Source organism: Bos indicus x Bos taurus, chromosome 28 (genome assembly GCF_003369695.1).
Source record: "Bos indicus x Bos taurus breed Angus x Brahman F1 hybrid chromosome 28, Bos_hybrid_MaternalHap_v2.0, whole genome shotgun sequence".
In the NCBI taxonomy this organism is placed as follows: Eukaryota; Metazoa; Chordata; class Mammalia; order Artiodactyla; family Bovidae; genus Bos; species Bos indicus x Bos taurus.
This window is the reverse complement of record NC_040103.1, coordinates 8,526,507-8,553,363: the sequence shown is the minus strand read 5'-3', so window position 1 is coordinate 8,553,363 and position 26,857 is coordinate 8,526,507. Positions and strand designations below refer to the sequence as shown.

Sequence of the window (26,857 nt, the reverse complement as noted above, 5' to 3'; positions counted from 1 at the left end):
GAGGTGTAGGGAGCTGTGATCAGGTTGTCTTGTACCTATCAAATATGTTCCAAGACTTCATCTCTCAAGATCCCATTCTTAAAGCTACAGGCATTTTTTAGTGTGCTCTTGAGATTAAAAAAAATTGTTGGCTGTTTCATACATCAAATATGAAGACTAGCCTCTGGTTTTTGTGTCAGATTTTTAATTTTTAAAATTATTTGTGTTTAGCTATTGCCATAAATGGTTATCCTGTTTTGTTTTGTTTTATCCTGCTTTTTTTTTTTTTTTGGTAGGTGTAGCTTTGTTCTAAGAATATTTGTTTCGTCCAGTTCATGAACTCAAATTATAAAGACCCTAAATGTTACAGAAGTGTTGAAAGATTGGTGAGTATTTAATGTAACATATATTAACAGCCAAAATACTTGATTCAGTCTAAGACTTTGAAACTAATAGTTATATGACGTTAATTTAAACCCAAAGTGAAAATACCTAAACTTTCTAGACATGTAAATTATGGTTTATTCATACTGTGGCTCATTGCGCAATGGTTTAAAGGAATGAACTTAATGTTGAGAGGGAAAAGCAAAGTTATAAAAAGGTGCATACGTTTTAAAAATAAATGATACTAAATATGTTATGACTATGATGTATCAAAATTATAAAAATATATATGGAAATGATAAAACAACAACTAAGGAGGTGGAAGAGGTATGGGTGGAGTGTAGCTTTCCTGTACTATAAGGTTTGATTTCTCTACACACATACACATGCACACACCCATCCCCCCAGCACGAGAACTGAACTGAACATAGTTTAATGTTAATACTTGCTAGATCTGAGGTCTGAGTATTTGCTATAATCTCACGTTATAGAATCTTTGTTTTTTTCCAGGCATTTGAAATGTTCCAAAAAAAAATCTTTTAAAAATGCCATGCAATCATCTTTTCAGTTGGCATTCAGAATGGCTGAAAAACATTCAGTTAAATTCAGCATTCTTATTAGGTGTGTGGGAAGAAATAAGTATTTCTTACTGTGCCAGGCAGAAGTGCCCCCCTGCCAGTGTTGTTCTGCTAGTGCTGTTAATAACTAATGCAGCTAGAAGAGTGAAAAGTGTGTGCATATTGGATGGAAAAGTTTACATTTTTTGTAATTTGTAGTTGACACGGTTTTAGATCTGGAAATTCCAAGAAGATCAATAAGAGAGTTCAGTAGGAAGTTTGGATATAGGAGTAAGGTTTGGATATCTCAACATTAATCTACTTCCTATAGGCCCCTTATATACCAGTTTTGTATCCTAGTTAGAATATATATCTCAAAATAAATCTACTTCCTATAGGCCCCTTATATACCAGTTTTGTATCCTAGTTAGAATATATAATGGAGAAGGCAGTGGCACCCCACTCCAGTACTCTTGCTGGAAAATCCCATGGATGGAGGAGCCGGTGGGCTGCAGTCCATGGGGTCTCTAACAGTCGGACATGATTGAGCGACTTGACTTTCACTTTTCACTTTCATGCATTGGAGAAGGAAATGGCAAACCACTCCAGTGTTCTTGCCTGGAGAATCCCAAGGACGGGGGAGCGTGGTGGGCTGCCGTCTATGGGGTCGCACAGAGTCGGACACGACTGAAGCGACTTAGCAGTAGAATATATAATGGAAAATAAAATCCCATTCAGAATAATGATGAAAACTATACGACACCTGGAATAAACCTAACAGAAATATATAACAGTAATTTCTACTTCAAGGAAATAATAAGATAAATGTGCAGGTATTATAAGGTGTTTATTGCAGTTTGTTTATGATAGTAAGAAGCTGGAAACAACCTAAATATTCAACAATGACAAATTGACTACATTGTTATAGTACATCTACTAATGAAACACATGTACTATATGTAAAATACACATGCAGTGGAATGTATTAAAAACAGTAAGCATACAGCTGTTAAACAGAGAAAGAGTTCATGTAGAGATTTCTGAACTATCTAAATGAAACAATCAGGTAATAGATCATTTATATATGATACCCTATATATGTAACTGTGTATGTATTTTATATACATTTTTAAATATGGAAAAATGTTTCTGCATATAATTGTTTTTACTGACATGGCATCTTATGTGTTTAGGAAGTGAGATTGAACTTATTTCCTCATCAATTGTCTAAAAATTCATGTTAATTTCTATTATCTTAATTTCTAGAAGATAGGCCCTAATTATTACCACAGTTTTTTTGTTTTTCACATTTTTTAAAATTTCTAAAGTTTCAGTGTGCCTTGCAACTGATGATGTCTTATATAGTCAGTGGGCTGCATTTGTGGAAGAGTTATATTCTTGCGTACCCTTGAATGAACTTGGTCATAGCTGTTCACAGTGTCAGCCCTTCAGTTGAGTTATGTGCATTGTCAGTACTACATCTGATGAATTTTCCGTGTTTCTTGGTTATTTACTTTCTACCAGTCTCCTCTGGTAAGATTAAAAAATGTGCACAGCCTCAAAACCTACAGAATGATGTCAGCGTCTTTGGGTTCTGTCAGGTGAAAAACAGTTTATATTTTTAAAGATCCATTTATCTTTCAAAATATGTACAACAAGAGTATTTTATAAGTAATGGGTTTATTTTTATTCTAGAGTGAGGCCATTTTAGAGAGGAAGTCAGCATTTACTTTAGCCGCCACCACCCACTAGTGTTTTCTTTCCCAGCACTGTGACTTACCCGTGCTTTCTCAGTCATTGCACACCCAGGACTGATTTCTGCCATGCAGGAATATTTAAGGAGTACCAGACTAGATCAGAGGAGAAGGCAATGGCACCCTACTCCAGTACTCTTTTTGCCTGGAAAATCCCATGGATGGAGGAGCCTGGTAGGCTGCAGTCCATGGGGTCGCTAAGAGTCGGACACGACTGAGCGACTTCCCTTTCACTTTTCACTTTCATGCATTGGAGAAGGAAATGGCAACCCAGTCCAGTGTTCTTGCCTGGAGAATCCCAGGGACGGTGGAGCCTGGTGGGCTGCCGTCTATGGGGTTGCACAGAGTCGGACACGACTGAAGCAACTTAGCAGCAGACTAGATCAGAACTGTGTCTGAAAAGATTATAAGGTTAGGTACCAATGCCCAATAATTTAAAGTCAGTCTTCAATTAAAAACAAATAGCAATAAAAACACATATTAATAGTTTTATACAACATTTTTATTTTTCTAATCTTTTATGTAATATTTATTTTATAGCTCGGTCATGAGCACTGACAGTAACTCGTTGGCACGTGAGTTTCTGACCGATGTCAACCGGCTTTGCAATGCAGTGGTCCAGAGAGTGGAGGCCAGGGAGGAAGAAGAGGAGGAAACCCACATGGCAACCCTCGGACAATACCTTGTCCATGGCCGAGGATTTCTGTTACTTACGAAGCTAAATTCTATCATTGATCAGGTAACATTTTCATATCAAATCATTTTTTTTAATCAGTAAATTTTAATTATAGATAAGTAATTTCTAGGTTGCATAATTTCTGATAGTCTTTTTGAGATAAAGTCCTGTCTCTCACATCACTCAGACAAGGAAAAGTAACTCCATTTATGAACATACTGTTTATTTGAATACTTTCCAAAATGTCTAAAATATCTTACAGTTATAAACAACCTTTTTTCTAAAATGCTTTCATATACACTATGCTTTTTAATTTTAATATCAGTGTGAGATAACTATGTTAGTAGAGATAAGATCATGATTCAGAAAAATCTGCATTTGTACTTTCAATAAGTATCAGGTATATTTTTTTAAAGTTTAGTGTAAATTATATTTAGAGAATGTGCCAATTCTGGGGTGAAAATACAGAATCCTTTGTGTAAACTAATAATTACTAAATCATCTGGTTTTCGTACATTACTGTGTTTGCTTAAACAATGGTAAGACCATATGGTATTTTGCTGTTTCCTTTTTATAGAATTAACAGAATTTTAAAGCTAGTTGGGACTATGGAGATGTTTTCATCTAACCTCCTTTTGTAGATGAAAGACTGAGGTCTGGAAACATTAAATAACTCAGACAAGGTTAACTTGAAGCCTAAATGCAATTTTTATCTATTTCATTTGATTAGAAAACAAATATTTATTTTATGAAAGAAAAGCCCACCATCTGCTTTCACCATCTACTAACTAACGTAGTTAGGTAATAATATTTCAATTAATTTAAATTTAAAGAATAATAAACACTCTGTAGCACCAGTATGATAGACAGCTTTAAACACTTTAAGTGTAAATTTAACTGTTGTAAAATAAAATTTCCTTGTCATGAAAGCATTTTGCTAAGAAATACATATATTGGGTAAATATAGATACTAAAATTAAAGCGGCTATTTTCACTATAAGCTAAGAAACCTAACAATATAAATCAGGAAGTATTTGTTCACTGTGGTATCTACCTGTCATGGAATTTTTCAGAATATTTTCAGGTTTATATATTTTTAAATTTAATTTATTTTTATTGCTGCTGCTGCTAATTTGCTTCAGTCGTGTCCGACTCTGTGCGACCCCATAGACGGCCTCCCACCAGGCTCCCCCGTCCCTGGGGTTCTCCAGGCAAGAACACTGGAGTGGGTTGCCATTTTCTTCTCCAATATTTTTATTGAGGTAGCATTGATTTATAACATTATATAGGTTTATGTAATTTTATTCTTTTTTTAATGTGATTGATCAAATATGACTACATGGAATTTAATTTTTAAATATTTGTATGGCTTCTATAAATAAATTTTAAAATAAAAAATGATTTGTTAGACCACATGTAGTGATTTTATATTTCAAAATTTTGATGATTTAGTATACATATCATGCTCTGTTTATCTTCTTACCCCACATTAGAACAATTCTGTGTTTTTTCTCTCTTTTTTTTAAAGATACTACTTATATAGCATCAGAAATACCAGTTATCCAGGAATAAATCTGATAAATTATATATAGATTTCTCTATAAAATACTATAAAATGTTGTTGAGAGAAACTAAAGAATACCCAAATAAGGGTGGAACTACATAATTTTCATGTACTGGGAAAAAGTCAATATAATAAATATATTTTATTCTCCAAATTGCTCTGTAAATTCCAATATAATCCCAAACTTTCAGTAGCTTTTTAAAATGCCAGCTTTATTGGAATATAGCTTACATATCAAAGAATTAATCTATTTCATATGTGCGACTTGGAGGTTTTTGAGTGAAGTCGCTCAGTCGTGTCCAACTCTTTGCGACCCCATGGACTGTAGCCTAACCAGGTTCCTCCGTCCATGGGATTTTCCAGGCAAGAATACTGTAGTGGGTTGCCATTCCCTTCTCCAGGGGATTTTCTCGGCCCAGGGATTGAACCCAGGTCTCCTGCATTGTAGGCAGACGCTTTACCATCTGAGCCACCAGAGAAGATCAGTGTAGTCATACAGAAATGCAACTGTCACCACAGTCAGTTTTAGAATATTTTCACCCCCTCAAATAGAAACCCGGTGCCCTTAGCCATTACTTCCCTGTCCCTCCCATCCGCCTTGGCCCTCAGCAAACACTGATCTATTTTCTGTCTTTCTCTTTTGAGTTGTGAAGTATCTTTCACTGTACTGTTTAATGATTGAATGTGAATGTGAAAGTCATTCAGTCCTGTTCGACTCTTTGTGACCCCGTGGACTGTAGCCTGCCATGCTCCTCTGTCCATGAGATTTCCCAGACAAGAATACTGGAGTGGGTTGCCATTCCCTTCTCCAGGGCAACTTCCTGACCCAGGGATCAAAGCCGGGTCTCCTGCGTTGCAGGTGGATTCTTTACCATCTGAAGCCCATTAAATGATTGAACTCATTCAACTCATAATTGCAACATTTTTTCCTATGGCAATATTTTTTTAATGTCTTCTTTCTCCCTAGTTACTCACTTTTTGGAATATCTGTAGCAATGGTGGTAGGGACAGTAGAAGAAGAGTGAAAATAAAATATTAATGAATAGCCATTTAAAAAATAAGACTTCCCAAGATTTAATTGTTTAAACCAGAAAATGGAGAATGATCTTTAGGCTCTTTAAGGGGAATTTAACTATGTAAGATTTAATCATTTAAGATGAAATCAAAGCACTGGATTCAAAGCTGTACAGGAGAAACTAGCTTTTATCTGTTTCTCATATGTTGAAACACTTCTTGGATACTCTGGAGAAGAGGCAGTTTAAATCCTTGCAATACTTCTGCTTTATTAACAGATATTTAATATAAGGAATTAAGCAGACTTTTTATTAATACGTAATTTACGTATAGGAAATGCACAGTATTTTGTTGGGTAAGTTTTGACAAATATGTAACTTCTATAACCACCACCCAAACCAATGGTTAGAAATTTCCACCACCCTAGAAAAGTTTGTCATACTCCTTTTCACTCAGCCACTCCCCTTCCCCCACTGCAAGATAACCGCTATTCTGACTTTTAACATCTAAGTATAGTGTTGCTTGTTCTAGTACTTCCCATAAATGTAATCATGCAGTGTGTACGCTTGTGTCTCGGAGATGATTCATCCATGTTGCTTAAATCAGTAGTTCATTACTTTTTGTTTCTGGTTAGTGCTTTGTTGTATGGATATACCATAATTTTTTAACCATACTCCTGTTGTTTAACCATTTGGGTTGTTTTGTTGTTGTTCTTTAGTTGCTAAATTGTGTCTTACTCTTTTGTGATCCCCATGGACTGTATAGCCCACCAGTCTCCTCTGTCCATGGGATTTCCCAGGCAAGAATACTGGAATGGGTTGCCATTTTCTTCTCCATTTGGGTTGTTTACACTTAGCTATTGTGAATAAAGCTGCTGGGAATATTCTTATAAATGTCTTTGTGTGAATATATTTTCATTTCTTCTGGATAAAGATCCAGGCATATGATTGCTCAGCTACAGGGTAGGTGTTTAGCAGTATAAGAAATTGCTAAACTGTTTTTCAAAGTGGTTACCACTTTGTTCATTCATTCAGTGGTGTATGAGAATTTTCATTCCTACCAGTGGTGTATGAGAATTCCAGTTGTTCTATATCCTGTCTAATATTTGACATTGCCAATTTTTTTAGTATTAGGCGTTCTGAGTGAATGTAAAGCAGTGTCTCATTGCAATTTTAATTTGCATTTCTGTGATAACTGATGATGTTGAGCACTTTTTAGTGTGTTTAATGTCCGTTTGTATATCTTCTTTTGTGAATATCTGTTCAAGTTTTGTGCTCATTTTAAAACTCAGGTTATTTGTTTATAATCCAGTTGCTATAATTCTTTATGTATTCTGGATAAAAATCTTTGTTGAATTGCAGATACTTTCTCTGTGGCTTGTCTTTTCATATCTTTCTTTTTTCCCTGCTGAGCTATGAGGCATGCAGGATCTTAGTTCCCCACCAGGGGAGGAACCTGTGCTTCCTGTAGTGGAAGCATAGAATCTTATCTACTGGACCACCAGGACGGTCCTGCCTTTACATTTCTCAACAGTGTCTTTAGGAAAGCAAATTTTTTCCCTTTGTGAATAGTGCTTTTCATATCTTGTCTAAGAAATCTTGGTCTTACAAACCCAAAGTTGCACAGATATTCTCCAGTGTTTTTCCCCCTAGGGGCTCTTTTGTTATTATTTTTAGGTCTTTTAGGTCTGTGATCCATTTTGAATTAATATTTGAATATGATTTGAGGTAGGAATTATGGTTCATTTCTGCCCATCCACTCATTTGTTCTACAACATTTCTTCTTAAAAGTCTGTTCTTTCCCTTACTGAAAAACGTTGCCACCTTGGTTAAAAACCAATTGACCATATATTTATAGTTTATTTTTAAACTCTTCTTCTACTCTGTAATTTCTTTCACTAATACTATACTGTCCTGATTACTGTAACTTTTATAGTAATTCCAGAAATTAAATGGTGTAAGTTCTCTAATTTGTTCTTTTTCAAAATGTTTGAAGAACATTCTAGATCCTTTGCCTTTCCATATACATTTTAGAATCAGCTTATTATTTCTGCAAAGTGCCTGTTATGATTTCAGTTGTGATGTTGTTGAATCCAGAAATCAATTCGAAGAAAATGGCCATCTTACATGCTAACAGTCCTGAGTTTCTCAATCCATGAACATGATATAAATCTCTTTGTTTGAATCCTCTCAAATTTCTCTACAGTATTTTGTGGTTTTTAGCATTGAGGTCTTATGTAATTGGGGGTAAATTTGTTCTAAATAGTTTATCCCTTTTATGACATTATAAATGGCATTTAAAATTTTTATTTTTCTGCTGCTTGCTGCTCATAGAAATACAGTTGATTTTTGTATGTTGACCTTGTGCCCTGTGATTTTACTGAATTTATTTACTTATCTATCTTGAAATTTTACTGTGCATTCCTTAGGATTTTCTGTGTAAACAGTCATGTCATCTATAAATGATTTCACTTCTTTTCAAATTTTTATGCCTTTTATTTCATTTTCTTGTGTTTTTCCTTGGCTTCTAGTACAGTGGTGGGTGGAAGTGATGAGAGTGGACAGCCTGCCTGTGTTTGGCCTGAGGGAAAGGCAGTCAGTATTTCTCCATTAAATCTTATGTTAGCTCTAGATTTTTCCCAGATGCCTTTCATCACAATAAGGAAATTCTCTTTTATTCCCAGTTTGTTGAGAGTTTGTATCCTGAATGAATGTTAGGTTTTGTCAAATACCTTTTCTGTGCCTATTGACACTATCGTATTATTTTTTTCTATTAATGTAGGTGGATTACATTGATGGTTTCTAAATGTTGAACTAACTTTGCATTCCTGGAATAAACCCAATTTGGTCATAGTTTATCATATACAGAAATGTTAATCTGTTTATTCTTAGGGGAAAAACACTTAAATAGAAAAAATATAATCTTATTAATGGTTAAAGATAACAGACTGGAAACTTGAAAACTGCCCAGCCTAAAAAAACAACAATTACTCTTGATTTTAATGTTGGTATCAGTATCATTTAGATGGTGGCTTTGGTGACCCAATTGCTCCAGATCTCAGTATCCTCATTAGTAATGTAATATACATCAGTAACATAAATACATCTAGTTGGATGACTTCAAAGATCTCTTCGAACATAAAAGTGATTTATTTCTATGTTGTATTTGATAGTAATGGTTTCTAATTTCTTCTGTACCCTAATCATGGACATATATCACTTAATTCTAATGTAATGAGTAAAAAATAACATGATTTATTACCAAAAAAATATATCAAAATTGAACTAGAATACACAACCATGTGTTATATAACATTCTGCTTTTAAAATTTCCAGTTTATATAGTTTCCATACCTATTCACATTTTGTGGATGTTCTATAAAGTTGTTAATTATTTTGCTGAGTAAAATATCAAGAACAGGCTATACATTTATGAACAGAGTATAGTTTTAAAAATATAATGGGTTTCTTTAACCTTTGCTATTTTATATGTAAGAGAATACTTTAGTCTTCTTACATTTTTGTAGTATTGTTTCTTTAATATGTGGTACTATATAATTGGCCTACCATCATAATACATAAAGTAAGTTTAATTGGAAAATATCAGACTTTTAAAACTGTGGCTACACAATTCATTCACTGGTTTATTCAACAGTATCTACTATGTTCTAGCACCTGTGCTACATACAGAGGTAGAAGAATAGAGATGTCTTTACCAGGAACTCAGCGCTTTTGAAGGGATGGACAAATTTTGTTTTTTAAGGATGACAAACTGTAAAATTATTGGGGCATATAAAGGAGCGAGTCCTCAGGAAATGTTTCTTAGACAGATTGACATGTGTAAACAGGAATTGGCAGTGTAAAGGGGGAGGAGGCATTAGACCAAAGGAACTGCAAATGCAAACACACTGAGCTCTGGAGAAGAATCTCCTAGGAGGGTTAAAGCAAAGGCTGCATGTGGAGGTTGGGCTAGTGGGGAAGCTGATGGCAAGCCTTGTCTACTGTAGTTTTGTTGTTCAGTTGCTCAGTCATGTGTGACTCTTTGTGACCCCATGGACTGCAGCACGCCAGGCTTCCCTGTCCTTCCCTGTCTCCCTGAGTTTGCTCAAACTCATGTCCATTGAGTGGGTGATGCTGTCTAACCATCTCATCCTCTGCCGCCCCCTTCTCATTTTGCCTTCAGACTTTTCCAGCATCAGGGTCTTTTTTAAAGAGTTGGCTCTACCATAGTAAGTCAGTCTACCATAGTAAGGAATCTTAATTTCATTCTGAAAATATTAGGGAGGTTTTTAAGTAAGAGAATAAACAACGAAAAGTATTCTTCAGATTTGACAAGTCAGTCACTGACAATATTATTAGCAAGAATTGTTTCAGTTGGAGAATAATGCAAACTTTTCAATTTAGTAAAGGTAATAACAATGAATGGATTTTAAATTACTACATCTAGATCTACAGATTCTGTTTACACATATGCCAGAATTTATCTGTGTATGATTGGTCTAACAGGGATGAGGGAGCATAGCAGATGCTGACATTCCTACTTCTTGGAAGAGTGGGAGTGTGATCACAGTGGAAATGGTAGCCACTGGACAGCAGTAGATCAACCATTGCATTACCTCCTTTACACCTAGGCTAGTAGACAGGAGCAGTGAGTGTATCAGTTGATTGCTATGTAACAAACCACAATTCAAAAAATTGGCTGCATTAAAAAATGATTTATTTGCTAATGATTCTGTGAGGTTGGCAGTTCAGACAGGCTCAGCTGGGATCACCACCTCTGCTCCTTATGGTGTCAGCAGGGATTACATCTAAATGTGCAGTTGGTTGGCAGAAGACTGAGGGCTGCTGGATGGGACTGTTGGCCGGCTGCCTCAGTTCTCATCCATGTGGCCTCTCGTCTTTCAGAAGGCTAGTCTCAGCTTCTTTCCATGGATGGAAGCACTCCAAGAGGCTCAGGGGGAGGCTGAAGAAAGTCATATAATCTCACTTCTGCCACATTCTGTTGGTCAAAGCAAGTCACTTGGCCAGCACAGATTTAAAAGATGAGAACACAGACTCCAGCACTTGATGGGAGGACATCACTTGTGGCCATGTTTTATCTACCATAGTGTTTTCCCTCTGGCCATGATTATTAGCATCTCTCCCATACTCCCTCCCAGGACTCTCAGAGTAATGTTCCCTCGTGGCGTCCGATCGGAAGTCCACGAGCTCACGATATGCATCAGTTCTGTATGCACTCTAGGCTTCCCGGTGCAGCACTTTAGTAGCAGCTTTTCTTGACTGAGAGACTCGTGAACTAAAAAGACAAATTATCCACCCCCATACACCCTGTACACAGTGATGAGACAGGAACAAGTTAACCACAATACATACTTGTATTCAACAAGGGAGAGTGAGAGGAGGCACTCGCAGTCACTCATCCAGTGAAATCCAGCTAGGCAGGTGTTCTAACATACCTTTTTCTGTTTTTCAGACAGATTTCTACTTTGGGCATGTAACGCTTGTGTGGAAAAACACCCTTAAAATTTTTAGTAATACTCTACTTTTGTCTGGCTAACAGGGTCTACTCAGTTCAGTTCAGTCACTTAGTCGTGTCCGACTCCTTGCGACCTCATGAACCGCAGCACACCAGGCCTCCCTGTCCATCACCAACTCCCAGAGTCCACCCAAACCCATGTCTTTTGAGTCGATGATGCCATCCAACCATCTCATCCTCTGTCGTCCCCTTCTCTTCATGCCCTCAATCTTTCCCAGCATCAGGGTCTTTTCAAATCAGTCAGCTCTTCGCATCAGGTGGCCAAAGTATTGGAGTTTCAGCCTCAACATCAGTCTTTCCAATGAACACCCACTCCTTTAGGATGGACTGGTTGGGTCTCCTTGCAGTCCAAGGGACTCTCAAGAGTCTTCTCCAACACCACAGTTCAAAAACATCAATTCTTTGGCACTCAGCTTTCTTTATAGTCCAACTCTCACATCCATACATGACTACTGGAAAAACCATAGCCTTGATTAGACGGACCTTTGTTGGCAAAGTAATGTCTCTGCTTTTTAATATGCTGCCTAGGTTGCTCATAACTTTCCTTCCCAAGGAGTAAGCGTCTTTTAATTTCATGGCTGCAGTCACCATCTGTAGTGATTTTGGAGCCCAGAAAAATAAAGTCAGCCACTGTTTCCACTATTTCCCCATCTATTTGCCATGACGTGATGGGACCGGATGCCATGATCTTCGTTTTCTGAATGTTGAGCTTTAAGCCAACTTTTTCACTCTCCTCTTTCACTTTCATCAAGAGGCTCCTTAGTTCTTCTTCACTTTCTGCCATAAGGGTGGTATCATCTGCATATCTGAGGTTACTGATATTTCTCCCAGCAGTCTTGATTCCAGCTTGTGCTTCATCCAGCCCAGCGTTACTCATGATGTACTCTGCATAAAAGTTAAGTAAGCAGGGTGACAATATACAGCCTTGATGTACTCCTTTTCCTATTTGGAACCAGCCTGTTGTTCCGTGTCCAGTTCTAACTGTTGCTTCCTGACCTGTGTATAGGTTTCTCAAGAGGCAGGTCAGGTGGTCTGGTGTTCCCATCTCTTTCAGAATTTTCCAGTTTATTGTGATCCACACAGTCAAAGACTTTGGCATAGTCAATAAAGCAGAAATAGATGTTTTTCTGGAACTCTCTTTTTCGATGATCCAGCAGATGTTGGCAATTTGATCTCTGGTTCCTCTGCCTTTTCTAAGACCAGCTTGAACATCTGGAAGTTCAGTGTTCACATATTGCTGAAGTCTGGCTTGGAGAATTTTGAGCATTACTTTACTAGCATGTGAGATGAGTGCAATCTCTGGGCCTACTAGGTACCACCTTAAGTCTTTCTGGGGTTGTGACATAATACTCTTAGTATTATAGCCACTTAATAACCCATTTTTGATGGGAGGAGAGGAGGAAAGGGAATTGGGAGCTGGTTGGGCAGGCTATAGCCTATAGGCGAAGTCCTGTTGCCACTGATCTGTTTGTGGGCAACACACAAGCTAATAAGAGTTTTGGCATTTTTGAAACACTGTTAAAAGAAACAAAAATATGGGACAAAGGCCATATATGACTCACAAAGCCTAAAATGTTTACATTCTGGCCTGTTACAAAATAAGTTTGCAACTTCTGGTCTAAATAAAGAAAAACTATTTTTTTTTTCAAAGCATAGTATCTGACATCAGTAGGGAAAACAGTACATGTAATTATCCTGAGACATCAAAAACATTTAGCAGAATTCATCTATTCTTGACAAAAACTCTAAAAATAGATTAAGAATAGAGTTTCATCTAAAAAGAGCAGAAATAAAGAAAAAAATTTATATTTATTTTTATTAAGGTATGAGTAGGACTTCCCTGGTGGCTCAGATGGTCAAGAGCCTGCCTGCAATGCAGGAGACCTGGGTTCAATCCCTGGGTCAGGAAGATCCCCTGGAGAAGGGAATGGCAACCCACTCCAGTATTCTTGCCTGGAGAATCCCATGGACAGAGGAGCCTGGTGGGCTACTAGTACAGTATTACTAGTAGCAAAAAGTCTTTGTTACTTTCAACATGGAGTAGCAAAGAGTCGGACAGGACTGAGCAAATTTCACATAGTTGATTTACAATGTTGTGTTAATTTCTGCTGTACAGCAAAGTGATTCATTGAATATTCTTTTTCATATTCTTTCCCATTTTGGTTTATCACAGGATATTGAATATAGTTCACTGTGCTATACACTAGAACCTTGTTGTTTATCAGTTCTATGTATAATAAGTTTTAATCTGCTAACTCCAAACTCCCAATCTGTCCCTTCCTCATCTCCCCGACCTCCTTGGCAACCACAAGTCTGTTCTCTATGTCTGTGAGTCTGTTTCTGTTTTGGAGATAGGTTCATCTGTGTCCTGTTTTAGAATTCTCCATGGAAGTGACTGTTATATGGTGTTTGTCTTTATCTGTCTTACTTCACTTAGTATGATAATCTCTTGGTCCATCCATGTTGCTACAAATGGCATTATTTCTTTTTTTTTTTGGCAGAGTAGTATTCCGTTGTATGTATGTACCACGTGTTCTTTATCCATTCATCTGTCAGTAGACATTTAGGTTGTTTCCACGTCTTGGCCATTGTGAATAGTGCTCATATGAACATAGGAGCACACATATCTTTTTGAATTATAGTTTTGTCTGGATATATGCCCAGGGGTGGGATTGCTGGATCACGTGGCAACTCTATTTTTAGTTTTTGGAGGAACCTCTGTAGTGTTTTCCATAGTGGCTGCACCAATTTACACTCCCACCAACTGTGTAGGAGCATTTTCTCTACATTCTTGCTAGCATTTATTTGTAGACTTTTTAAATCATGGCCATTCTGACCAGTGTGAGGTGGTACCTCATTGTACTTTTGATTTGCAGTTCTCTGATAATTAATGATGATGAACATCTTTTCATGTGCCTGCTGGCCATCTGTATATCTTCTTTGGAAAAATGTCTGTTTAGGTCTTCCATTTTTCAGTTGGATGTTTTTCATTGTTATTGAGTTGTATGACCTGTTTGTATGAAGAAATCAAAATAATTTTTTATAAGCTCTGCAATAGAACCAGCATAAGAATAACTTTATTACTATTCTGTTTGATATCATGTTTTAAAAACATGCAATAATAAAGTGGAATATGAAAATAGTGACAGCTAAATGTGAGAAAGATGGAGAAATAAAAGTTAATTTTTAAACTGATGTGTACAGAAAAATCCCAAAGATCATCCAGAAAACTGTTCAACAGAATTATAGAATATAAGACAAACATATTGTTTCCTTTAGTGAAATCTATACAACTAGAAAATTTTAAAAAGATTCTGTTTACAGTAGTACTGAAGAAATGTTCACATGTGTGTATATAGATACACATTTAAGAAATAATTATAAAATTGTGATAGAAGAAATGAAGGACTTAAATAGCACATATATTTCTGCTATGTCTGGAACATTAAATTCAGCATGTCAAAATTAAAAGTAATGCCATTAATATAAATTAAAATAACTTCAGTCCAAATTCCTTAACATGTCATCCTAAGATCCTTGAACCCCACTGATCTGGTGCCCATATGCCTGCAGCTTCCTAAACATCGCCTCTGATTTGGGATTTCAGCCTTTCCTCCCAATAGAATTGCCCTTTCTCTTCCATCCTGCCATCACTACTTTTGGATGGTTAGGATAGGCAATTAATATAAAATACAATCAAAACAATAGAATTGTGGAAGAGACAGTGCCTGGCACCTGGTAGATATGTGGCATGAACATGATTCTTACCACCTGGATGAGAGTGATCTCACTGTTTGTTATTGCAGTGGGGAATTTAAAAATGTGTGACACAGTCATTTTCCAAGCAGAGGGGAGAACATAAAATTGTAAGTATTAAATGAGGAGTACTGTGATTTCACTAGATCAGATAGTTTAGGAATAGCCGGGGAATGGCTCTGTTTGGGTCATATATTGCCTAATTTGGCATATTGAGCCTTGAGCTAAGTGGGAAGGAAACAGAGCAGTTCCAGGCCACGTGTCTCAGAAGCCAGGGGCAGGAATGCCAGTTCACACAGCAGTGGTGATTTGCCAGTGTACTGTGGAGGAACACATGCTGAATTACAAGGACAGCCTGTCTGTAGCACTTCTTCACACACCCTTGAGGTTTTGGCAAGCTCTGTTAGAATGTTATTAGTTCCTCTGCTAAAGATAAAGATTCAACTTAGAGGGACTAGGCAGGAATGTACCTGTCCAAAATTGGTTTACTGTTTTTTGCAAGATAATGTATCTTTTGCTGGCATCTTAAAAAATGTTGAGATGGGTACCGAGTAGAAGCTCTACATACAATTGTTATCTAGACATCTGCTGACTCTGAAGTGAAGCACATAGAAATGGCATAGAATTGCCCTTTGATACAATTTTTACTTTGCATCCAGAATTCAAAATCATTCAGGCAGGTAATGTTTATGAACATCCAGCTGTGTAGTAGGCATTGAGTGGGAAAAAGGGAGGTGATTGCTAAGGACTAGGGCCTGAGCCCTGGAATTCATGCTCTGAGAGAAAGTATGTTTGGGAAAATCTCCCATCATCTTTAGAGATAAATCCAAACCCCTTCATGTGACCCCCCTCCCCAAGGCCGCCTTGTATCTGGCACTGTCCACCTGGCTGGCCTTGCAGCCTTTTCTTAGTGCCCTCCCCCTTGCTGTGCTCCAGCCACACTGTCCTGCCTGCCATTCATGAAAAAGTCAAATCCATTCCCACCCTTTGTATCTTTCCTATGAGCTCTTTTCCTCCATGCCTTTGCATGGATTCTTCCTTCTCATCAGTTAAGCATCTGCTCAAGTGGTCCATCCTGACTAGCCTATTGAAATGTTCCTCTTTCCATCTTATTTAATTTTCTCCATATCACAGCATTCTGTCTGAAAGTTTCTTATCTGTCACCACTGTTTTCTGTCTCACCTGCTAGTGTCAGCTTTGTAAGGATGTGAGTGTTGTCTTCCTTGTTCACCACTACATCCAGAATGTCTGGCACATAGTAGAGGCTCAGGAAATATTTGTTGAATGAATGAAAGAGGAAAATGGGCATTCAGACATTAACCATTCAGCAAATTGGTTGCTATACTAAATCAGGGGCATGAAACCTTACTTGACCTAGGAGCAATCGATTAGAGAAGTCTTCCCACAGAGGAACTAAGACCTGAAGGATGATTTGGTACTTGGCAGATGGAAGGATGGTGAGAGAATTGTAAGAGCAGTGCATGTGAGGAAGATGTTTGAAGGACCATTGATGTTCAGGAAACCTTAATAATACATGTAGGTAGGGGTTGGCTTTGGTGGTAGGAGTTAAAACTGGACAAGTCAGTAGGAATCATGTCATGAAGGGTCTTCCAGGCCTGAGAAGGGATTTAGATTTTGCTTTTGCAGAATTTTAAGCCTTTTCATAACCAAGATGCTAGAAAGTAATAATCGGAATCCTGTCTCTACTTTCTCATTCCCCTTGACTCTTCAGCCTATTTGTAATCTGATTTGCACCCTCATCACTCCATCAAAACTGTGTTTGTTAAGGTCACCAGTGACCCTGTATTTGCTAAGTGCTTTCCTCCTATCATCTTACACAATTAAAGATCAACAACTCTTGACCTGGTTAACTTTTCTTTCTTTTCTGAACTGCTCTCTTCCCTTGATACTTCTTGTTCTGCTTCTCTTTGGAGAGAGTTAACGTATCAGTCTCCTTTGTAGGCTGCTCTTCAGCACCACCATCTGCGGTTCTTTCAGTGTTGTTCTCCAGAACTCTGTTCTGGGAAGTCTGCCCCTCTCCTCCTGCATACTGTCCTAGGAAATTTCACCCATGTCCTTGACCTCTGCTCGAATGACACCCCAATTATTTACTTTACATCTTTTTCTTAAGTTCCAGTCATGTATATTCAGCTGTTTACTAAAAAGCTGAGTCCATTTGGAGATCCAACAGACATCTCAAACTCAGTAATATCTAAAAAGTGAATCCATCATCTTTACCCCAACCTAACACCACTGCTAAATGTCCTGTCTTGATGACTGTGTTATCACTTGTTACCTAGTGGCCTAAATCAGAAACTTTCAAGTTCTTTTGGATCTTTTTTTTTCCCCTCCCATATGCCCCATAGTTAATCAGCTGCAAGACATTTCATTTCTCCCTTACAGTTTCTCAAATATGTCTCCTCCTTTTCAGTGTTACTGTCTGAGGCTTCAGATAATTATTATCTCGTCTGTATTACTGTTTCCCTGCCTCTAACACTGATTAGTCCCTTCCCCTCCCCACCAGTTCTGTTGTCTATATAGTGGCAAATCTGATTATGTCACCCTGACCCACTCTGACCCCCTCCCCACAGATTGACATGAGCAATTTACACTTGATTTGTCATTAATTCCTCAACCACCCATGTCCCAAGTTTCCCAGGTGTAGCACTTCCACACCTCTGATAATGCTTGCTCCTTTTTCTGAACTCCTAAACTGAATGCCTGTGCCACACCCGGGTATGTACACATGCTGCGTGCCTTCTGTTCTTTAACTGTTTTGTGTGTATGTGTTCTATGGACCAAATGAGGGGACCTTCTCCAGGGCTTGGACCACATCCTCCAGAAAGGGTAAGACAGTAAATGCTATGGACCTAGTGTGCAGTCAATAAATACTTATTGGATGACCTTCACTAATAAGTCTGTCTCTCTTTACATATACTATTGTATTAATAATGTCCATTTCTCTTTTTGAAAATTGTGTTTTCTGAGTTTTAAATTTAACTGCATGAAGCCTTTTTGTTTTTCTAGTAATTTTTGTTACTGGTTTGCTAATTAATAGGGCTTAACTTTTCATTTGCACCTAGCAAATTTATCTTTTTGTAAGTGAGGAATTCTTACAGTGTGCATGGTGGTAGTAACAGCTACTTTCGGAAAAAGCAGCAAGAATGTGCTAAATACTGTCAAATACTCTTACCTTCTTCTAGCCTTGGAAGGGTTTATAAATTGCAAAGTATCACAGCTTTAATTGGATTTAAGATAGGTTAATTTGATTCTTCCTCCTCAAGAAATGGGATTTTTTTTCAACTTAAAGATAAGGTATTAGGAATTACTGTGTTTCATGACCTCAGAGCATGAAGGATTCTTTTATTTCTAATACAGGCATTGACATGCAGAGAAGAACTCCTTACCCTTCTTCTGTCACTCCTTCCATTGGTATGGAAGATACCTGTTCAAGAAGAAAAGGCAACAGGTATGTTTCTTTTCTTTGTCATATCACTTGTGTTATCAAAATTCTACTGGGGAAAAACTTGCATTGAAAGGTTACTTCACTGTGATGGTTGATAGCAGCTCAAAATCAAAGCAGTGTATATTAGTGTGATATTTAATATGAAAAATTATTTAGGCAAATACATTTTTATTTCTTCTAATATAAAAACGATAGAGAATTCCTTGAACGTAATAATGATTAGAAAACAGATGAAGAAGCAGAACAGCCTAACATTTAAAAATGGAGTGTGAAAAGTTTGAAGAAATCAAAGATTCTCTGCTTATTTTAAAGACTGCTTTCCATTACCAGTACTCTATCAAAGACGTTTGTGGTTTAGTTTTTCTAATGTTGCTTTTAAAGGATAAATTTGAAGTAATGTTTTGTGTTAGGACTAGACAGGGTTATTACACTTAAGGTCAACATATTTTTAATTTCTGATTCAGAAAAAAAATATATATATATCATATTAAGTACATGAAACTTAGTTTAAATGTTTCAATAGAGGGATTAACCGTTTTCCCCCTTCACCACTTCTGGAATATGCAGATTGTGAGATGTTTAAGGATCTCTCAGGTTGAAAAAAAAAATCTCTTGAATTGTATTTTAATGCCATATATGCATTTTTAATATATTTCTGATATGGAGCTCTCTTTTAAGGGATTTATCTAAGGTCTTGTAATAATATTATCCTGCTTATTTTGTTGATTCACTGACTCTGCTCTTATTTTCTTCTGAATTTATAGAACTCACAAATTGTTAATCACTTAAGAACTCTAATTTGTGTTCTTTTGGTGAAGTTGTCTTCATTGCCTGCATCTTTTGCATATGTGGAATTTGTCAGACTCCTTTTAATCCTCTCTTAAAGCACAAGTCTTTTATTTAGATTTTTATTTATTCATTCTAAATTATAAGTGTACCTTTTGTATTATTGCAAAGGAAAAAGCCCAGTGTCATTATCTTTTTAATTAGTATGGAAAATTTATTCTTTTCTCTAAGATATAGATCTTGAGTGCTGACCACACAGCAGCCCTAGGTTCTGGGCACTGAGGGTGAAACAGCAATATCTGCCCCTGTACCAGGTTCCTTGCGTAGCACATGCAGTAAATATTGTGAATCAGTATCTCTCTTAACCCCAGTCTTGGAGAACATTTGTATCTATTGTATGATTTTGAAATAATTTGGGGAGATCTTAAGGTTCCTAAGTTATATCAGAGCTATAAACTAAATACTGTTTTGAGGATATAGTATACCTCTGTGTCTTAATTAATGGTGTTATTAGAGGAGATTTGTAAAGTGGTAAGAATAGTAATGCTAAATACCAGCATTGCTTTCCTAACTCTGTTCTCCTTGTTTTCAAAATCAATTTGTATTCTTTGATTCAGGGCCACTTTGTATTTTGAGCAGGATAAGGAAATGAAGTGATGATGTGGGGAGGAAGGGGAGTAGAGACATACTAAAAAGCTAGAAGAAGCCCCATAATAAAAATATACTGAGGACAAACTCCTAAAGTAGAGAAGTAAGAGGATAATCACCTATGCATATTGAGTTTTAAAACGTATTAAGGTATTCTAAATTTTTTTTCTTCATTTTGTCAGATTTTAATCTACCATTCTCAGCTGGTATAATCCTGACCAAAGAAAAGAACTCAAGTTCTCAAAGATCTACTCAGGAAAAATTATATTTAGAAGGAAGTGCCCCGGCTGGTCAGGTTTCTGCAAAAGTAAATGTTTTTCGAAAAAGCAGGCAGCAACGTAAAACTACCCATCGTTATTCTGTAAGAGATGCAAGAAAGACACAGCTCTCCACCTCAGATTCAGAAGTTAATTCAGATGACAAAAGTATAGTAATGACTAAATACAGAAGGTCCCATGTGCTGCAGCATTTTGTAAAACAGTGTCCTAAAGAAGACCACCTTACAGCTAAGCTTAACCACTTATCAACCAAAGAGCAGACTCCTCCTGACACCATGGCTTTGGAAAATTCCAGAGAAATTATTCCAAGAGAGGAGTCAAACACTGACATTTTAAGTGAGCCAGCTGCCTTGTCTACCATCAGTCACATGAACAATTCTCCATTTGATTTATGTCATGTTTTGTTATCTTTATTAGAGAAAGTTTGTAAGTTTGACATTACCTTGAATCATAATTCTGCTCTCGCAGCCAGTGTAGTGCCCACACTGACTGAATTCCTAGCGGGTTTTGGGGACTGCTGTAATCTCAGTGACAATTTGGAGGGTCAGATGGTTTCTGCAGGTTGGACTGAAGAACCAGTGGCTTTGATTCAACGGATGCTTTTCCGAACAGTACTGCATCTGATGTCAGTAGATATTAGTATGGCAGAGGTGATGCCAGAAAATCTCAGAAAAAATTTAACAGAATTGCTTAGAGCAGCTTTAAAAATTAGAACTTTCCTAGAAAAGCAACCTGACCCTTTTGCCCCAAGACAGAAGAAAACACTACAAGAGGTTCAGGATGATTTTGTGTTTTCCAAGTATTGTCATAGAGTGCTTCTTTTACCTGAGCTGCTGGAGGGAGTTCTGCAGATCCTGATCTGTTGTCTTCAAAGTGCAGCTTCAAATCCATTCTTCTTCAGTCAAGCCATGGACCTGGTCCAAGAATTCATTCAGCATCACGGATTTCATTTATTTGAAACAGCAGTTCTTCAAATGGAATGGCTGGTTGTAAGAGATGGGGTTCCTCCCGAGGCCTCAGGACATTTGAAAGCTCTCATCAATAATGTCATGAAAATAATGAGCACTGTCAAAAAAGTGAAGTCAGAGCAGCTGCATCATTCAATGTGTACAAGAAAAAGGCACAGACGTTGTGAATATTCCCACTTCATGCATCACCATAGAGACCTCTCAGGTCTGTTGGTCTCGGCTTTTAAAAACCAGGTTTCCAAAAACCCATTTGAAGAGACGGCAGATGGAGACGTGTATTACCCTGAGCGGTGCTGTTGCATCGCTGTGTGTGCTCATCAGTGTTTACGCTTACTGCAGCAGGCTTCCTTGAGCAGCACGTGTGTCCAGATCCTCTCAGGGGTTCAGAACATCGGCATATGCTGTTGTATGGATCCCAAATCTGTGATTGTTCCTCTCCTCCATGCTTTCAAATTGCCAGCACTGAAAAGCTGTCAGCAGCATATACTGAATATTCTTAACAAACTCATTTTGGATCAGTTAGGAGGAGCTGAGATACCACAGAAAACTAAAAAAGCAGCTTGCAACATCTGTACTGTTGACTCAGATCAACTAGCCAAATTAGAGGAGACCCTGCAGGGAAGCTCTTACAATGCTGAACCTTCCTCAGGTTTATCTAGTCCATCCTACAGATTTCAAGGGATCCTGCCCAGCAGTGGATCAGAAGACTTGTTGTGGAAATGGGATGCCTTAGAGGCTTATCAGAATTTTGTTTTCGAAGAGGACAGATTACAGAGTGTACAGATTGCAAATCACATTTGCAGTTTGATCCAGAAAGGCAATGTTGTTGTTCAGTGGAAACTGTATAACTGCATATTTAATCCTGTGCTGCAAAGAGGAGTTGAATTAGCACATCATTGTCAGCAGCTTAGCATTTCTTCAGCTCAGACTCATGTATGTAGCCATCATAACCAGTGTTTGCCCCAGGAAGTACTTCAGATTTATTTAAAAACTCTGCCTACCCTGCTTAAATCAAGGTTTGTTATATATGTGTGTAGATACTTTTTCTCATTGTTGAAAAATCATGTTCAAAGATGTTTGAATATCTTTATTATTTATTTTTTCCTAGGATTTAATTTTAGTTTAACAACAAAAAAATTTCCCATCCCATGTCGGATTTTTTTTTAACATTTATTTATTTGTTTGTTTTACTGGGGTGTTTATAGAGAAGAGGACAGAGCCATTGATTTTAATTTCTCTGAAAAAAAAGTAAAGTTTTAAATCTATATCTGAGAAAAAAATGGATAAAACGCAGATACCCAACAGCAGGGGCAAAGTTAAATTAATTATATTTACTGGATGTAATATTATTAGCCAAAAATAATGTTAGCTAGGATCTATTGGGACATGAGAAAATGCTTATAATATTTTATAAGTAGCATACAAAAAATAAAAAGTCACCCATTTATTTAGAGCTATGTAAAATATATATATAGTACATAAAGTGTGTATGTGCATGATAATTATCAAAACAGTGAAATTAATGAAATTATTATTTTTTGAATACCATATTTACATTTATTACCTGTATGTAGAAAAACTAGAAAATATAGGTAAGCAAAATGAAGAAAATTAAGATACTTTGAATCCCACCAGTGAGTTTTGCAGATTTTGTGATTGTCAACTTTCATACTTAAAAAATAATTTTGTAAATGAAGCTTGCTTCTGATAGGTAGTTGGCCTTTGAAATTAATGCGTATACCATTTTAAAAACTTACAGTAAAGTATAACATATCTGTGATCATTATTTTCACAACCATTAAAAAAAATCCTGACATTCTGACATTGTTTAAATAGAACTGTCTTTGATCTGAAAGTTTTATAACTCTGTGGCGTGTTTGTGGACAGCCTGGATCTTTGCTGAGCTGGTTTATACTAAAATTATTTCTCAGATTCCAGTGATCCAGACTCATGAGTTTTACCTGAGACAGAGCTGAAAAACTTCAGATCTGTAGTTTAGTTTCTTTCCCTTGATGACATACAGATTTAAAATAAACAAAAGTCCTGAGTGAACCACCAAGTAGCCAAATGAATGGGCATGCAAAGGCCTCCCTGCTTTCAGAGTGTCCATCACAAATATGGAGGTGATTGGGGCATGGAGAATTTATATAGAGAAATTTGCCATTTGCGGAAAAATATTCTTCCCTGAATTGCTTTGTTTCACTTGAGGGACATGTAATCTGTTGTTTTCAAATGCTACTGGAATTATATATGCAGTGTTTGAAGAAGGATGTAAAAGTTGTTAGAAAGCAACTTGAAATCCTGGTTATATCTAATTAAGGACTTCAGCCCGATAATTGATAAAGTTGTAATAGATAGTGTTTAGTATATGCAGCAATGACATGTTTAAATAGTGTATGAACGATGTGCCTATATGTAAATCTTTTGTACTTTTTTTCTCTCACAGGGTAATAAGAGATTTGTTTTTAAGTTGTAATGGAGTAAACCAAATAATTGAATTAAATTACTTAGATGGTATCCGAAATCACTCACTAAAAGCATTTGAAACTCTGATAATCAGCCTAGGGGAACAACAGAAAGATTCTTCAATTCCAGGTATTGACGGGATAGACCTTGAACAGAAGGAGTTGTCATCCTTAAATGTTGGTACTTTGTATAACCAGCAAGCTTATTCAGATTCTCAGAGTCTTAGTAAATTTTATGCCCGGCTCAAAGATGCTTATCCAAAGAAACGGAAGTCTGTGGTGCAGGATATTCATATCAGCACAATTAACCTCTTCCTCTGTGTGGCGTTCTTGTGTGTAAGTAAAGAGGCAGAATCTGACAGAGAATCAGCCAATGATTCAGAAGATACTTCCGGCTATGACAGTACAGCAAGCGAGCCTTTGCAACACATGCTGCCATGTTTCTCTCTCGAAAGCCTCGTCCTGCCCTCTCCCAGACACATGCACCAAGCAGCTGACGTTTGGTCCATGTGTCGTTGGATCTACATGTTAAGTCCCATTTTCCGGAAACAGTTTTATAGGCTCGGTGGTTTCCAAGTATGCCATAAATTAATATTTATGGTAATACAGGATCTATTCAGAAATCCTGAAGAGGAGCAAGGGAGAAAGGAAGGAGATAGAACCATGAATGAAAATCAAGATTTAAACAGAATTTCTCAACCTGAGATCACTGTGAAGGAGGATTTATTATCTTTGACTGTAAAAATTGACCCCACACCAACAGAACTGAGTAGTCTGAAAAAGAGTGCTGACAGTTTAGGTAAATTAGAGTCAGAGCATCTTTCTTCCATAAATGTGGAACAAATTCCAGCTGTGGAAGCTGTTCCTGAGGAAACAAAAGTCTTTATGAGTCGAGAAAGTGAAACCTTACTTCAGGGCATACGACTTTTGGAAGCCCTTCTTGCCATTTGTCTTCATGGCACCAGAGCTAGTCAGCAAAAGTTGGAGTTGGAGTTACCCAATCAGGTAAGAACTTATCTTTCATCTAACCATTGTGTAATGTAAAATTTTTTAAAGTTCTAATGTAATGCTATTGTCATTTTGTTTTTCCAAAGATTCTGAGTTTTGAGGTGCTCCTGTATGCTTAGCACAGTACCAGGTACTGTGGTGGACACAGAGGAGTACATGACCCTGTTCTTGCCCTCAAGAAACTTAGGGTTTAGTTTGGAATACAGAACCCATGTGACAAAATTCACCAACCCTGAAAGGCATTAAATACACATTAAATGTCAGATGTCAGATCAATAATAATGGGCAAGTAATTAGCAGCAGCAGCAAGTAAGTGTTAGTCGCTCAGTCATGCCCGACTCTTTGCGACCCCATGGACTGCAGCCCACCAGGCTCCTCTGTCCATGAGATTTTCCAGGCAAGGATACTGGAGTGGGTTGCCATTTCCTTCTCCAGCTATTGTATTTTAAAGTCCACATTCAACAGTCTTGGTGTGGTTCTGTTTGGTGCCCGGCCCATATCCCTTGCCAAGCTGATCCACCTGTGCACCATCTGCTGCAGATGTTGGCTGCTAAGGACTCACATCTGCACCCATCTCCCAAGGTGTGGGGTGCTGAGAGCCAGTGACTGATGGGTATGGCTCTGGGAGTGGGGACAGTCTCTGTGGTGCAGTTCAGGCTCCAGAGCTTCCCATGGAATTGGGCTGGGGTGACACATGTATTCTGAAACCACATCTTTGGCTGGATTCTTCCCCCAGCATATTCTGCCTTCCTCATGCCTTTACAAATTTCCCCTGAGAGCATATCTCAGCCAAAAAGGAATGCTTAGTTTCAGGCCCTGCTTCTAAGGAAATTTCAAATACGGCAGATCCCTTGTTTTCTTCCTGCGTGCTAAGTCACTTCAGTCACTTCCAACTCTTTGTGACCCCATGGACTGGAGCCCACCAGGCTCCTCTGTCCATGGGATTTTCCAGGCAAGAATACTGGAGTGGGTTGCCATTTCCTGCTCCATCATATCTTGTCTGTGTGTATCTGTGTCTCCCACTGGACAGAGTTAAGGGAGAAGTCAATTTCCTATTCATCCTTACGGCTTCATCCCCTAATAGAAGAACAAGCAGTGAGAGTTCCCTTCCAGGACAGATAGGAAGGAGTAAAGAAGGGAGGAAGAGAAAAGAATTAGAACACAAGTGCTTCTTAGAGTCTTAAGGAACCACTAAGAAAAGGAGTTAGTAAATCTAGAAATGGTTAATGGAAACCTTGAGTTTCAACTAATCATTTTTTCCCTGATACAATTAATTTATGATACATTCAAATTCAAAAGCAAATAAGATGAGTAAAGCACTGGATAAATTAAAATATTATTCTTAATTGTAACAGGAGGATATTTGTATAAGCACTGGATATATATACAGTCATTTTAATTTCGTATCAACTGCAAGTAAATGGACTAGCTTTTACTTAATATAAATATTAATTTATCCTTTGTTTTCTCACTGTTTATTTTTTTTCTTAAAGCATGTTGATATTCTTAGTTCCTTTGCTTTTACCTTAGAACTTGTCTGTGGAAACTATATTGCTTGAAATGAGGGATCATCTTTCCAAATCAAAGGTGACGGAAACAGAATTAGCAAAGCCTTTATTTGATGCCCTGCTTCGAGTTGCACTGGGGAATCATTCAGCAGATTTTGAGCACGATGATGCTATGACTGAGAAGGTATGAATAACATACAGTTGTCTTGTTACTGTTTGGGTGTGACTGGCAGAGGCAGAAGTGTGTGGGTTCAGAGTGCGACACTGTGATGTGGTTAGAACATGTGGGCCAGGATTTGGTCAGGTGAGTTCAATGGGTTCTGTCTCCATCCTCTGGGATGGATTGTATTTACATCTCATAAAACATAGGAGAGCGGTGAGACACGCTTTTCTTCATCTAATCTGGAAATTTACTGACAGTTGCTTCCAGTAAGATGGAAAGTATTATTTAATGTCTCATATATAACTGATAGTTTATTAAGTAATAATGCAGGGATAGTGATGACTCAAC

At 37.4% G+C, this 26,857-nt stretch overlaps 1 protein-coding gene across 4 annotated transcripts in view; it reads left to right on the top strand.

Annotated features, from left to right (window-relative positions):
• The window catches only part of LYST (lysosomal trafficking regulator), a 176,246-nt gene that overhangs the window by 27,963 nt on the left and 121,426 nt on the right, over nt 1-26,857 (top strand). For 3 of the 4 annotated variants that reach the window (XM_027530926.1, XM_027530925.1, XM_027530923.1), the window contains exons 2-7: nt 276-365; nt 3,215-3,413; nt 18,598-18,688; nt 20,302-22,381; nt 23,812-24,835; nt 26,369-26,530. In XM_027530926.1, the coding sequence (XP_027386727.1) occupies nt 3,222-3,413; nt 18,598-18,688; nt 20,302-22,381; nt 23,812-24,835; nt 26,369-26,530 (3,549 nt within the window). In that variant the 5' untranslated portion in view covers nt 276-365; nt 3,215-3,221. The remainder of the gene's footprint in view (nt 1-275; nt 366-3,214; nt 3,414-18,597; nt 18,689-20,301; nt 22,382-23,811; nt 24,836-26,368; nt 26,531-26,857) is intronic. The other variant, XM_027530924.1, reaches the window with a different exon arrangement.